The sequence below is a fragment of the Asterias rubens genome, chromosome 22 (genome assembly GCF_902459465.1).
Source record: "Asterias rubens chromosome 22, eAstRub1.3, whole genome shotgun sequence".
Lineage (NCBI taxonomy): Eukaryota > Metazoa > Echinodermata > Asteroidea > Forcipulatida > Asteriidae > Asterias > Asterias rubens.
The window spans coordinates 2,041,495-2,054,283 of NC_047083.1; the positions used below are offsets into that span (position 1 = coordinate 2,041,495).

Sequence of the window (12,789 nt, forward strand, 5' to 3'; positions counted from 1 at the left end):
GGTATAAAACATTGTGAGAAACGGCTCCATCTGAAGTGCCATAGTTTTCGAGAAAGAAGTAATTTTCCATGAATTTTATTTCAAGACCTCAGATTTAGAACTTGAGGTCTCGAAATCAATCATCTAAACGCACACAACTTTGTGTGACAAGGGTGTTTTTTTCTTTCATTATTATCTCGCAACTTCGATGACCGATTGACCTCAAATTTCCACAGGTTTGTTATTTTATGCATATGTTGAGATACACCAACTGTGAAGGCTAGTCTTTGACAATTACCAATAGTGTCCACTGCCTTTAATCCACATTTTCCTTTGTTTATTATTGTATGTAGGGTTGGAGGGTTGGCTTAGTGGTATTCTTCTTCGCCTTCCACCTCTGGGACCACGGTTCGAATCACGCCGGGGCACGAAGTGAATTGAGTTTTCAGTCCTTACCAGTCTGAGTGGGGTTCCCTTAGAATAATTGTCAGGGGTTATCTTCAAACATCTTAAACTGAAACTTCCTTCCTTGTCTTCTTTCCATGGGGTTATTGGCTAGTATTGACCAAGTTTGATCAGCGACCATTTTCAACCACTAGTCAATGTTCCATGGTTACCTATGCATGATATACATCCTGGGTACCAGGCAAAATCGCCCAATGGTCGCCAATAGTCAACGTTTAGTACCTTGATCCAACTTGCTCATAGATTAAGTTTGCTTTTATGCTTAAGGTTTGGCATTAGGGATATGGTTTAGGTTTGCGATGGGGTTAGGTAAAATGTCTGGATAAAGGTCAAAGGTGAATTGCTTTTGCTTTGACACAGCAATCTCAGAAATCTAGCTTGCTTGTTCCGCCTACTGATCCACAACCAATAGAGGGCGCTATTGCACTCGGTACGGGGTCTTGAGTTCGGCTCATTGTTTCCGGTAGCTCCGGTGGTAAATGCAGCTTCTGTTGAGATAAAAAAAACGATTCCAATGACTTGCAATGTACCGCTAACATTTGAATTATTGGACTGTAGAGACAGTTGCTATGGTGATGCGGTCAAATGGTTTGGGGGAAGCTCATGCATAGCAACCTCCAAATGAGAAAACCTAGTACCATTGTGTCATACACATTCATTCAGAAGTTCGTATGGGCGTTCACTGTCTCTTACGTAACTACGCAAAAGCTTGCCCTTAATAATGTGATGTTAGCAACTGTCTGTAATGTCTGAGGAATTCAAATTGAAGGGGTAACTTGTGATCAAATATGTCATTGCACCAGACAATGGACGCTTTAGATTAGCTTCCCCCGAGTTGACCCCGGAATGCTTATCCAGGTGAGCCCTTGCCATGAGCTAATTGAACGATCACTAACCCTCTCGTGGTGATGCCATTTACCTCAGGCCAGCCCCAAGTGACCCGTTCCACACGCAGGGCACTTGAGGCTGACCCCGGGTGAGCCCCTGGAATGTCGTCAAAGTAGACTAAATACGGGGGCATATCGCGGTCGTCCCAGGGAAGCTATTGAGCGCACTCAATATTAAAATCTAATGGCTTATTCGGACATGGCCGTTAGTTGCCAGAACCTACCTCAATAGTCAGCTTTTTCCTCTTCAACTTAAAGGCAAGATCCATGGTATCAGGCATGTGACCGCACAGCGAATTTAATCTTGGCAGCTGGCGAATATGAAATAAACCTAGGGAAAGAAAATGTGTAAATAAATTTAGAGGAATGGTTTGAGCGAATGTCTTACACACAGACTTTAAGGCCGGTTCATTCGCTGTGAAAAGGAGGCTCTGACGTCAAAATTCATTTCTCATTCGCATGAACTGGGCTTTGGTATTACTGAAAACTGAACTCCTCGGGATAAAACAGGGTGACCCCCTTCACAGTCCGTAAGGACGCAGGTACTATCAGCCACTAGGAGCCTAGATAGTAGAGTAGAATGCAATACCTTCTAAAAAACATTAATAAGCAATTATGGTTGAGCGCCTTATTCATGGACACAAGTGTCATGACCGGGATTCGGACCCAACTCTTCTGCTGACACCACCAAAGCTTGGGTCGAGTGAACTAGACCGCTCAGTCAAGACACACCATTTTGTCCCACATTCATATAACCACATATAGAATTATACCTTCGACTTTCGGGATTGTGGCTCTAATGAAATATTGGATATTGTGCCCCTATGTGAATGACGTGGTGCACTTCATTCCCAACTCTGCACAAAGCAATTATGGTTAAGTGGGGACAAGTGTCATGGCCTGGATTCGGACAACACTCTGCTGCAGAAAACACCAGGGCTTGGGTCCTGTGAACTAGACAACTCTACCAGGACACACCTCGATCCAATAAGAACGTTTCAACCAGTCCGACTTTTGAGATGCTCCCTATACTCACCATGATACTCCTTGAACACCGGATTTTTCTCTTTCTCTGCGCCAGCGAAGGACTCGAGTCCGATTGCCGTATCACACATTCTCTGTATCCGCCTGACGACTGCTGCATCCTGTCGACAACAAAAACAACGAGAGAAACTTGACACAGGATTTGTAGATAATGTTAGAGCTTTGCATGCTGGTGTGAAAAGAGTCGGTCTGGTCTTGATGTTTTGAACAGTACTGTATACTCTGCTCGTCTTCAGGAGAAAAAGAAGACAAGCAGAATTTGTATGGGTGTTCACCGTCTCTTACGTAACTACGCAAAGCTTGCCATGAATCATGTGACATAGCAACTGTCTTTATTGTCTGACGAATACAGTAATAAGTGGTGACTTGTTATCGAGCATGTCGTTGTACCTAAAAATTCAAATCTAAACTCAAAAATGGTTCATTCTTTTTTTGTTCAACCCCAGATCGGAGAAAACTTACAGGGAATAAATGTGTTGGCATCGTGACGACACACACAGCCAGAGAATTCCTCAACAAAGCACGTAGGGCGTGTAAGAACTGACATAGCTCCGCCCCTTGGTGTCTATCATGTTGATTGACAGCTTGCTCCTCCCCCCACAACGGCGACCCCAGAGAGTCAATGGCTATCCGCAGGATATTCCGGTCTTTTGTCTAGTAGGGGGGAAAGACAAATTAGTGAAAACTAATTAAACAGAACCCAAAGAATTTAAAAAAGTAATGATCACAAGTAAAATTGTGCCTATCCCCACTACACTGCCCACTATATCACAAAACTACTTCAACTTTACATTCCGTCAAGGAATCTTCGATCCAGTTCCGTGCTGGGGTGACAGGTCTTTTTCTTCAGCTGAGCAACACATCTGGAAATCTCTACAACTCAATTCAAGTCTTCATTTTTGTCTTTGTACCACAAAATTAAAATCTCTTCTAAAAACGTATCTTATGTCACAGGTTTTTACGGACTAGTGTAGTTGTGTCTGCTTGCTTTCAATGGTTTCGGTTTACAGCGCCTTGAACAACCAGCATGGCGGATATGTGCGCATTCTTAGTATTATTGATGATGGTGGCAGCATGAACTTATGGTAGCAATGCTGATTACATACCTGTCTTTCCAATAAGTTAAATCCTCCCTCCATTACTTGCTTCTCGATTTGTTGGAATAATCTTTGATAAGGTGAGCCACGGTGACTACTGGAAAAAAAAAATACAATTCACAACAGTGGCAGTTTTCCTTTGCTTGACGTAACTCAGAATGCAGTCAAGGTTTGATGAGTCCTCCATTAAAGGCAGTGGACACTATTGGGAATTACTCAAAACAATTTTAAGTATAAAAACTTACTTGGTAACGAGTAATGGGGAGAGGTTGATGGTAGAAAACATTGTGAGAAACGGCTCCCTCTGAAGTAACGTAGTTTTTGAGAAAGAAGTAATTTCCACTAAAATATTGAATTGAATTCAATACCTCATTTGATGCCTGGGGTTACAAACAGCAGGGAATTAAAGGAAATTTCTTACCTATTCTTTTCTTGAAGATGAAAACACTGACATGGGACGTCGGAAAGTCTCTCTGTTGGCATCGGTTTACTCAGGTCATAAAAATGGCCGAAGCGATGTGTGGAAGGGGTTGACTTTATGAGTAAATCCAACAAAGAAACAGAAAAAAAGTGTTCTCAGCAACTTGGTAAAAATCTTTGTTGTTAAATAAAATAAATAAAAAATAAACATTTAAACATTGCCACTTCAAAGTGAGGGCTACACTTTCTGCTTAGCGCAATTTAGCAGCATACCAGTCACAAATTGTAAATGGTATTTTGGCTGGTAACCTATTTCTGCTAACCAAAATTGTTTTGTGCCAAGATTGTTTCAGTGCATAAGCAAGTCTAGTTTTTAAGCCCCGGGCCCAAATTTCATAAAGCTTGTAAGCACAAAAACTTGCTAAGCACAGACAAATATTGCTTAATAGAAATGGGTTATCAGCCAAAATTACATTAAGTTTCAATGTAGTGACTGGTGTCCCACTTGTCCCACTCATTTTTTGCTTAGCAAAGAAGTTTGTCAAGCAGTATTTTCTGCTTTAACAGCTAAATATAAAATTGGGTTCAGGATGGACAAAATACAGGATTGAAAGATGATAGTCTGTACTCCATACAAGTACACTGTATGTTGATTGAAACTTACCTGGTGTTTTGGAAGATGTTCATATCGCCAGGCTATTTTCATCCTGTCCTCTGAGCTATATGTAGCGCCCTCATTGTTCTTGATTGTCTGAGCTGCCTTTTTGATTGGATCGTCTTCGACAGGACACGGTAGATTCTATAAGACATAAATACGAAATGTTAAGTTTCACAACTTAGCCCTCCTACTATTGGTACCATTTCTACAGTGAGCTGACCAACTATGGTAGAACTCATTTTTGCCAGAAAAGTGTTGCCATTCTGTCGTGATTTTGCTCCATCTTTTGTCTTTTGTTCTGCCTAGGGGTCAAGTAAATTACCTTTAGTATTGTTTGTGGTCGTTCGTCGGCACTGCCTAAGAACATCGCATGACCATTCATCACTCCTTCCGCCAGAAAGTATCGAAGCAACAGCTGGGCGTAGTGACCATAAGTATCTGCCTCTGAGAGGGAGAGAAAACAACGGGATTACGGGTGGGTCAGATTATACAGATGTTTATAAATATTTATAAGCATAAAACCTTACTTGGGAATGAGTAATGGAGAGCTGTTGATAGTATAAATCATTGCGAGAAACAGCCACCTCTGAAGTAACGTAGTTTTCGAGATAAGAAGTAATTTTCCACAAAAATATTTGAACTTGATTTTGAGACCTCAGAATTTTGGCAACAAGGGATTTTTTTCGTCCAATATTCTCTCCCAACTTTGTTGACCAATTGAGCTCAAATTTTCACAGGTTTATTATTTTATGCATATGCATTATCCCTCCTTTGTTATGTGCTTACCAATTAGAAGAACTGAACCCACAGCCAAACCTCCACCTGAAACAAAAACAGTACGATATTATTTAGTAATTGTACACTGTGTGTGTCAATTTATTTGGAAAAGTTTCCGTATGGCGCCACCACTTTTTAAATCGATATGAAATGATATAGTATCTAATTTACCTCAATGAGATATCCCTTTTTGTAAAAATGAGTGAAAAAGTGGTGGGGCCATACAGAAAGTTATCCATTTGTTTTATTGTACAACTAGAACTACAAATACAATGAGTATTGCAACAAAAATGAAATACAATTGAATGATAAACAATAATAAAATTAATATTAAAATAATACTTAAATACTGACATTTGTTTTGTGTTTTAAAAGCAGTGGACACTATTGGTAATTGTTAAAGACTAGCCTTCACAGTTGGTGTATCTCAACATATGCATAAAATAGCAATCCTGTGAAAATTAAAGCTCAATTGGTCATCGAACTTGCGAGATAATAATGAAAGAAAAAAACACCCTTGTCACATGAAGTTGTGTGCGTTTAGATGGTTGATTTCGAGACCTCAAGTTCCAAATCTGAGGTCTTGAAATCAAATTCGTGGAAACTTACTTCTTTCTCGAAAACTATGGCACTTCAGAGGGAGCCGTTTCGCACAATGTTTTATACCATCAACCTCTCCCCATTATTTGTCACCAAGAAAGGTTTTATGCTAATAATTATTTTGAGTAATTACCAGTAGTGTCCACTGCCTTTTTTAAGCCCATCCCCAATTTATTTAATTTTAATTTTAAGTGCCTACTCTCTTATAATATAATTATATCTTATTTTCACGACACTAGTTCATGGATGGAGCAATGGCAAGAGATCTAAATAATAGGTGACAATTAGAATGGATAACCATTTGGGGGCTTATTAAAAGGAATTTTTGGAACCGCTCAACAAAAACCAAGGATAATGCATACAAAACTCTTGTTAAAAAATGTTAGACCCCCCCCAAAAAGGGCAAAATAGAATAGTTATAACAAAAATTAGAAAAAAGTGGTGGCACGATTTGATGTAGAAACATAGAACTAAAGCACTCACCAACTACAAAATCCAGGGATGGGACCCCAGTTGAAATGAGAAGCTGTCCATTTTGTAAAGACGGACGAGCTCCTGGTAATTGGGCAACTTTTCCCCTGCTTTTCTTCTGGAAGCTCGTGTTCGTTGCACTGCCACTGGGGGCAGCCATTTTTATTTTGACATAGTCTGGTGACCATCTCACCGTATCGATTGTCTTCTAATAAAGGGAACTCGGTGTACTACTCCATTCATAAACTCGTTTCAGTCGTTCCATGTAAAAGTGGAGGGGGGCGAACGGGACGCTTTGCGAGTACTGAGTTTAGAATTGCGAAACACTTGTGTGACTAGGATCGAGTTTAACTAAGAGGAAATGAATAAAACGGGGTCCAGTGTCAGATGCAATTGTGTCCGCCATGCAATACTGTCCGCTCCGGACACTTTTGCATATGCAATCGTGTCCGGGGCTATGCAAAAACCGTAGGCGGTACATGCACATGACTGTACATGTAGTGTATGTGCACGTGTAAATGCACTGAACCTACTACGTTTATTTGCACTCGTATTTTATGATGCAGTGAATATGGACCCCACGGCTGAACTTTTCATGTCATTCAGTTTGTAAAAAAAAATGGCGAAAGTGTTCCGTCGAGTCAAAGGCGTTTAATTTACTGCAAGGACGGTTTTGCACGGGGTGGTCACAATTGCATATGCAAATGCCGGCCGGCGGACATTATTGCATATGCAATAATATTGCATGCGACACCGGTATACTTGATTGGTGGAACGGGCGTCACGTGTCATGCTTTTTGTTGTTGTGATGTATCAGAGCTGTTTCGACACTCAAAATAAAAGTTTAAAGGCAGTGGACACTATTGGTAATTACTCAAAATAATTATCAGCCTAAAACCTTTCTGATGGTATAAAACATTGTGAGAAACGGCTCCCTCTGAAGTGCAATAGTTTTCGAGAAAGAAGTAAGTTTCCACGAATTTGATTTCGAGACTTCAGATTTAGAACTTGAGGTCTCGAAATCAACCATCTAAACGCACATAACTAAGTGTGACAATGGTGTTTTTTTCTTTCATTATTTACTCGCAAGTTCGATGACCGATTGAGCTCACATTTTCACAGGTTTGTTATTTTATGCATATGTTGAGATACACCAACTGTGAAGGCTAGTCTTTGACAATTACCAATAGTGTCCACTGCCTTTAGATTCCTATAGATGGGTAAATATGTAGGATGTTTGTTTTTGAACTTTTTTTGGTTTGTTTAAGGAACAGTCACATCAGCGAAAGTTTATGCAAATACAGTGCAGGCTATATACTTTATACTGAGGAAATATCTACAAGTTTAGCAAGGTTAAAAGCTAGAACCAACCTTACCAAAACTTTATACATTAATGCCTAATAAAAAAATACAATAAAAAAAAACTCACGCATTGGATCACAGCGTGTTACAGGAGTTGAGTGGGCCTACACACATTCTCAAAATGCATCTTTTGTTCTTTTCTTTGTGCCTGTAGTTATGATTTTCCTACAGACTTTGTACACAACATTCCTCGTGAAGCACCCGGTTTTTATAATTTCCATAATTTATGGAGTCCTTTTATTTTCCATTTTTTTTTTTTTTTTTTTTTCCTATACTTGGTCTGAAGACATGAAAGCGCATGACACTATCCAGCACCAACCTATATTAATGCTTTTAGACTGATATTTTGGCCTAGACTTTTCCACTATTACTATTTTAAAAGCCTGTACAAAAGTGTCTGTTTCGCATCACTGGCAAACTTGTGAACACAGAGAGAACGCCGTGCACTGCATGCTCCGATGCTTCCTGGGGGTAAGGGTATACAATATGTACAATGAAGCATTCTTCTTCACAATATTATTCAGTGGTGTTTTGTCACGCTAACATCTGAGTCTGAATTTTTTTGTAAAGAAGACATTTTTAGTACCAGACGTGAAATATTAGGCAAAATGAATACCAAAACTTGTTCCGCGTCCTGCCTTTTTGGAAAAATGAATTCGGAGGAGGGACTTTTTTTCCTTATTTGTTTAAATAAAGACAAACGACAGTGCTATTTTTCAATTTTAATGTTTCGTTTGAAATCATAAAAAAACGTATTAAAAGAAGGCAGCCTCTAAAGAGGAAGCGGGACTCTATAAACATGTTTTTTTTATTTTATTGGCCTAAACACACACACACGCAGTCATATCAGGAGTGAACATAAATCATTCAAATGCAAGGTTCTGGGTTCGCAGACGTGAAAAGGTCAGGGAGAGAATCACTGAGCCTTATATTGTGTTGGTGGCAATAATGGATATTTCCAGTCAAATTCAGGAAAGCATGGTGCATACGGAAGAACCGTCTCGCGGAGAATGCTCACAGTAAAAATCATACAACAACAACAACAACAACAACAACAACAACAACAACAACAACAACAACAACAACAACAACAACAACAACAACAACAACAACAACAACAACAACAACAACAACAACACAACAACAACAACAACAACAACAACAACCACAGAACAACAACACAACAACAACAACAACAACAACAACAACAACAACAACAACAACAACAACAACAACAACAACAACAACAACAACAACAACAACAACAACAGGATGTATCGTCTTACAATCGGCGATCTTCTGGACCGCTTCAAGAAAGGAACCCTGACGTGTGAAGCGTATACTAAGCGGATGATCCAGCGGGCTGAGGACCTGGTTATCTTCAACTACTTCGTCTCCATGGATACAGAGCGGATGTTGCAGAAAGCCAAGGAGGCAGATGCCAGGTATCAGAGCAAGACCAATCGACCTCTTGAAGGAATCCTAATCGCCTTAAAGGATAACATCGACGTAGAAGGAGAGGCGACTGGAGCTTGTACTCCGGGTCTAGCTGGTCTCAAACCCAAGCACACAGCTGAGGTTGCTAAGCGGCTTTTTGATGCAGGAGCAATCCACGCTGGCAGGACCAACATGCACGAACTAGCGTTTGGAATATCGACTATCAATACGTACACGGGATCCTGCCACAACTTTCACAACTTCGACTACACGTGCGGGGGGAGTAGCGGTGGAAGTGCAGGGGCAGTCGCCGCTAATATCGTCCCAGCTGCCCTTGGCACCGACACCGGTGGATCGGTTCGTATCCCAGCATCATACAGCGGCGTGTTCGGTCTGCGTCCAACCATAGGGCGTTGGCCGGCTGACTACGGCGTCAAGCTAACCGATCTAAAAGACTCGGTCGGTCCTCTTGCGAGGAGCGCCGATGACATCGCAATATTGGATCACGTGATGACCGGGGAAGCCCCTCACGAGGAACTGCCACCTGCTAAGATCAGAATCGGAGTGGCGAGACCTTACTACTGGGAAAATCTAGACCCCGAGGTCGAAGGCCATGCCGAGAGATTCCTAAAGGATCTGAAGCAGGAAGGGTTTGTGGTGGTCGACAGGGGAGAAATCCCGGGGTTGGGTGAAATGTTTGACAAGTTTCACTACCCAACTCTGGAGCACGAGGTGCTACCGAGACTAGATGAGTACCTCAAGCATCATAACCACGAAGTGACTGTTGCAGAAGTCATTGAAAAAATCGCCTCTCCGCAAGTCAAAGCCTACTTTCAAGACATGGTGAGGACCTGCCCCAGTGACGTCACCATCCAGGCAGCGATGGTAGCCAGGAACAAGCTCAGAGGGCACATGAGGGCGTACTTCGATACAAACCAACTCGACTGTATCATCATGCCGGCCAACAAGATCCCGCCACCCACACTCGACACCTTCAGAGACAACAATTCAAATCTGAGAAAGCAAATTGTTCTGAACAACGACTCGGGTAGTATTTGCAACAACCCATCTCTTGTGATTCCGGGTGGGCGTGTCAGAGGGAGTGGGGTGCCCTTTGGAATGCAGATTGAAGGCCTCACTGGGAATGATAGGCGTCTCATCGCAGTTGCAAGGGCGATCGAAAAAGCTCTTAAGCTGTAGACTGTTTAACCTTATAAAGACAAAGGACCACAAAAGGAGTTGAACTTCCCGGGCTATTTGAGCCTATTACATCAGGCATGTCTCCTGGGCCCAATGTCATGGCCCTGCTTACCGCCGAATTCTGCGCTTAATTGCGATCACGATACCCCGCTTACGTGCAAGCGCCGAATTTCTGCGCTAGCCTTGTAAGCGTAGAATGCATAGTAACGCGGAGTACGCACGCGCAGAAGCCAAAATTCGCCGCTGACCCGTGAAATACGCTTACCGCAAGCAAGTGCCGATTCTGTGCTTACGGCAAGCAGAGCCATGAAATTGGGACCTGGTATGCCCTTTACCAAATCACTAGGACCGCACGCTGGGACCACTTAATTTAACCATAGAGAAAGGACATACTATACTATTTTTTTTTTTTTTTTTTTTTTTTTTTTTTTCACAGGACTCGGGGAAGTACTGAGTATACAGTGCCAAACCAAAAATTAATATTCTTTATCCCGATGCAAATTTAACATCTATTAAATCGTTTGCAGTACCCGCTGCTAAAACTTAGGATTCGAACTGCCTCTAGCTACCGGGCAATCTCAGTGGTCTAGTTGGTATGACATTGCTCTAGAATTGCAAGGGTCGTGGGTTCGAATCCCACCCGAGTAAAATGCCTGTGATTTTTTTCACAGGACTCGGGGAAGCACTGAGTATACAGTGCTACACACATCGGTGTATATGGGTAAACCCCCCCCCCAAAAAAAAAAAAAAAAAAAAAAACTGTTACACTATGCTTATCAAATGTTGTAGTTTTGGGTGAGTGCCATGGAAATTTGAAAAACACGCACGTGACGTCATTTGATTAGGGCGCACTCGGCTAGAGGTCAAACGATGGTTACTTATTGGCCCATAAAACTCTGCGCAGATGTGCGTTTACCATTGTTTTTACTTCTAAAATGGCGGCCTTATGATGACGTCACTGCATAAAGGTTCATTTATCTCTATCATACTGGGCCGATTTGACCCAAATCTTTTGATTTAAAATTCAATAGGTATTTTGATGGGGGTCGAGAAAGTAACAAGCTTTCATTTGAGCCATTGCTCGAAAAAAGTCTGCCAATTATTAGTAGCAGTGAAATAAAGTGCTCAAAATTAGTTTTTGTCGGGATCCCGACAATTATATCACGTGACCAATTCTTATGTGTTTTATAAGAAACGTTTTTAATTTTTGTCATGGTTCCTGACCATTAAAAGTAAAAGTTAAAAGTAAAAGTTTTGCTAGAGCGGGTGATACTCTTTGAAATATTATACCATTCACTCAAAAAATATATTTTGTTTAATGTTTGGGGCCAAAAATCTGACATAGCATCTTTTATGGACATATTAAGTGATTAGGCTCATCCCCATTTTGTTAATGTTGAGAAACGATATAAGTTGCATGAAAATAGTTTGCATTTTGTCTGAAGTGTTTTTATATTGGCTAATAAATGACGTAAACTCAGATCAGTGCTTTAATGTAATTTATTAAGTATCATATTCGTGTATATATATTTATATGATTAATAGGTCATAACATGAAAAATGCGTCTAAAAGACAATGGACACTACTGGTAATTGTCAAAGACCAGTCTTCTCATTTGGTGTGTATGCATAAAACCACAAACCTGTGAAAAATTGAGCTCGATTGGTCGTCGGAGTTGCGAGATAATAATGAAAGAAAAAATGCCCTTGTCACACGGAGCTGTGTGCTTCCAGGGCCCAATTTTATAGAGCTGCTAAGCATGAAAATTTGCTAAGCATGACATATCTTCCCTGATAAAAACAGGATCACCAGCCAAATGTCAATTTCTTACATAGTGCTTGTTACTGGTATTCGGCTTTTGTTTGCTTATCCTGAAAATAACATGGAAATTTGGTTGGTAAACCTGTTTTTATCAAGGAAGAAATTTCATGCTAAGCAAATTTTCGTGCTTAGCAGCTCTATGAAATTGGGCCAAGATGCTTGATTTCGAGACCTCAAATTTGAGGTCTCGAAATCAAATTCGTGGAAAATTACTTCTTTCTCGAAAACTACTCCACTTCAGAGGGAGCCGTTTCTCATAATGTTTTATACTACCAACCTCTCCCCATCACTCATTGCCAATGTAGTCAGCGTGGTCTAGTGGTTAGACCCTAGAACTTGGTTGTAATCCCCAAAAGGTATACCGCTGAGTTCACAATGACAATATAAAATAATAAGTATAAGTATTGTTGTCTAGAACTTGGTTGTAATCCCCAAAAGGTATACCGCTGAGTTCACAATGACAATATAAAATAATAAGTATTGTTGTCTAGTACTCAAACACAATTTCTTTATATGTTTTGCAATTCATAATAGACGTTAAAATATTCGTATGGAATACCTTGGCTGTTG

General features: G+C 40.8%; 2 protein-coding genes across 3 annotated transcripts; one reads left to right on the forward strand and one right to left on the reverse strand.

Annotated features, from left to right (window-relative positions):
* Nucleotides 1-253: 253 nt before the first annotated feature.
* Nucleotides 254-6,573, reverse strand: LOC117305125 (elongator complex protein 4-like). Of its 2 annotated transcripts, none has more exons than XM_033789895.1 (10): nt 6,411-6,573; nt 5,337-5,372; nt 4,873-4,994; nt 4,557-4,691; nt 3,894-4,006; nt 3,482-3,566; nt 2,838-3,029; nt 2,368-2,476; nt 1,556-1,662; nt 254-932 (listed from the first exon to the last, which is right to left on the reverse strand). In XM_033789895.1, the coding sequence occupies exons 1-10, from the start codon at nt 6,556-6,558 to the stop codon at nt 810-812; spliced, it is 1,170 nt and encodes a 389-aa protein (XP_033645786.1). In that variant the 5' UTR covers nt 6,559-6,573; the 3' UTR covers nt 254-809. The 2 variants fall into 2 exon arrangements, with proteins under 2 accessions (XP_033645786.1, XP_033645785.1); XM_033789894.1 differs by having other exon boundaries at nt 3,482-3,569.
* Nucleotides 6,574-8,989: 2,416 nt separating this feature from the next.
* On the forward strand, nt 8,990-10,533 carry LOC117305281 (mandelamide hydrolase-like). Its single transcript, XM_033790122.1, has one exon. The coding sequence runs from the start codon at nt 9,033-9,035 to the stop codon at nt 10,395-10,397; it is 1,365 nt and encodes a 454-aa protein (XP_033646013.1). The 5' UTR covers nt 8,990-9,032; the 3' UTR covers nt 10,398-10,533.
* Nucleotides 10,534-12,789: the final 2,256 nt, after the last annotated feature.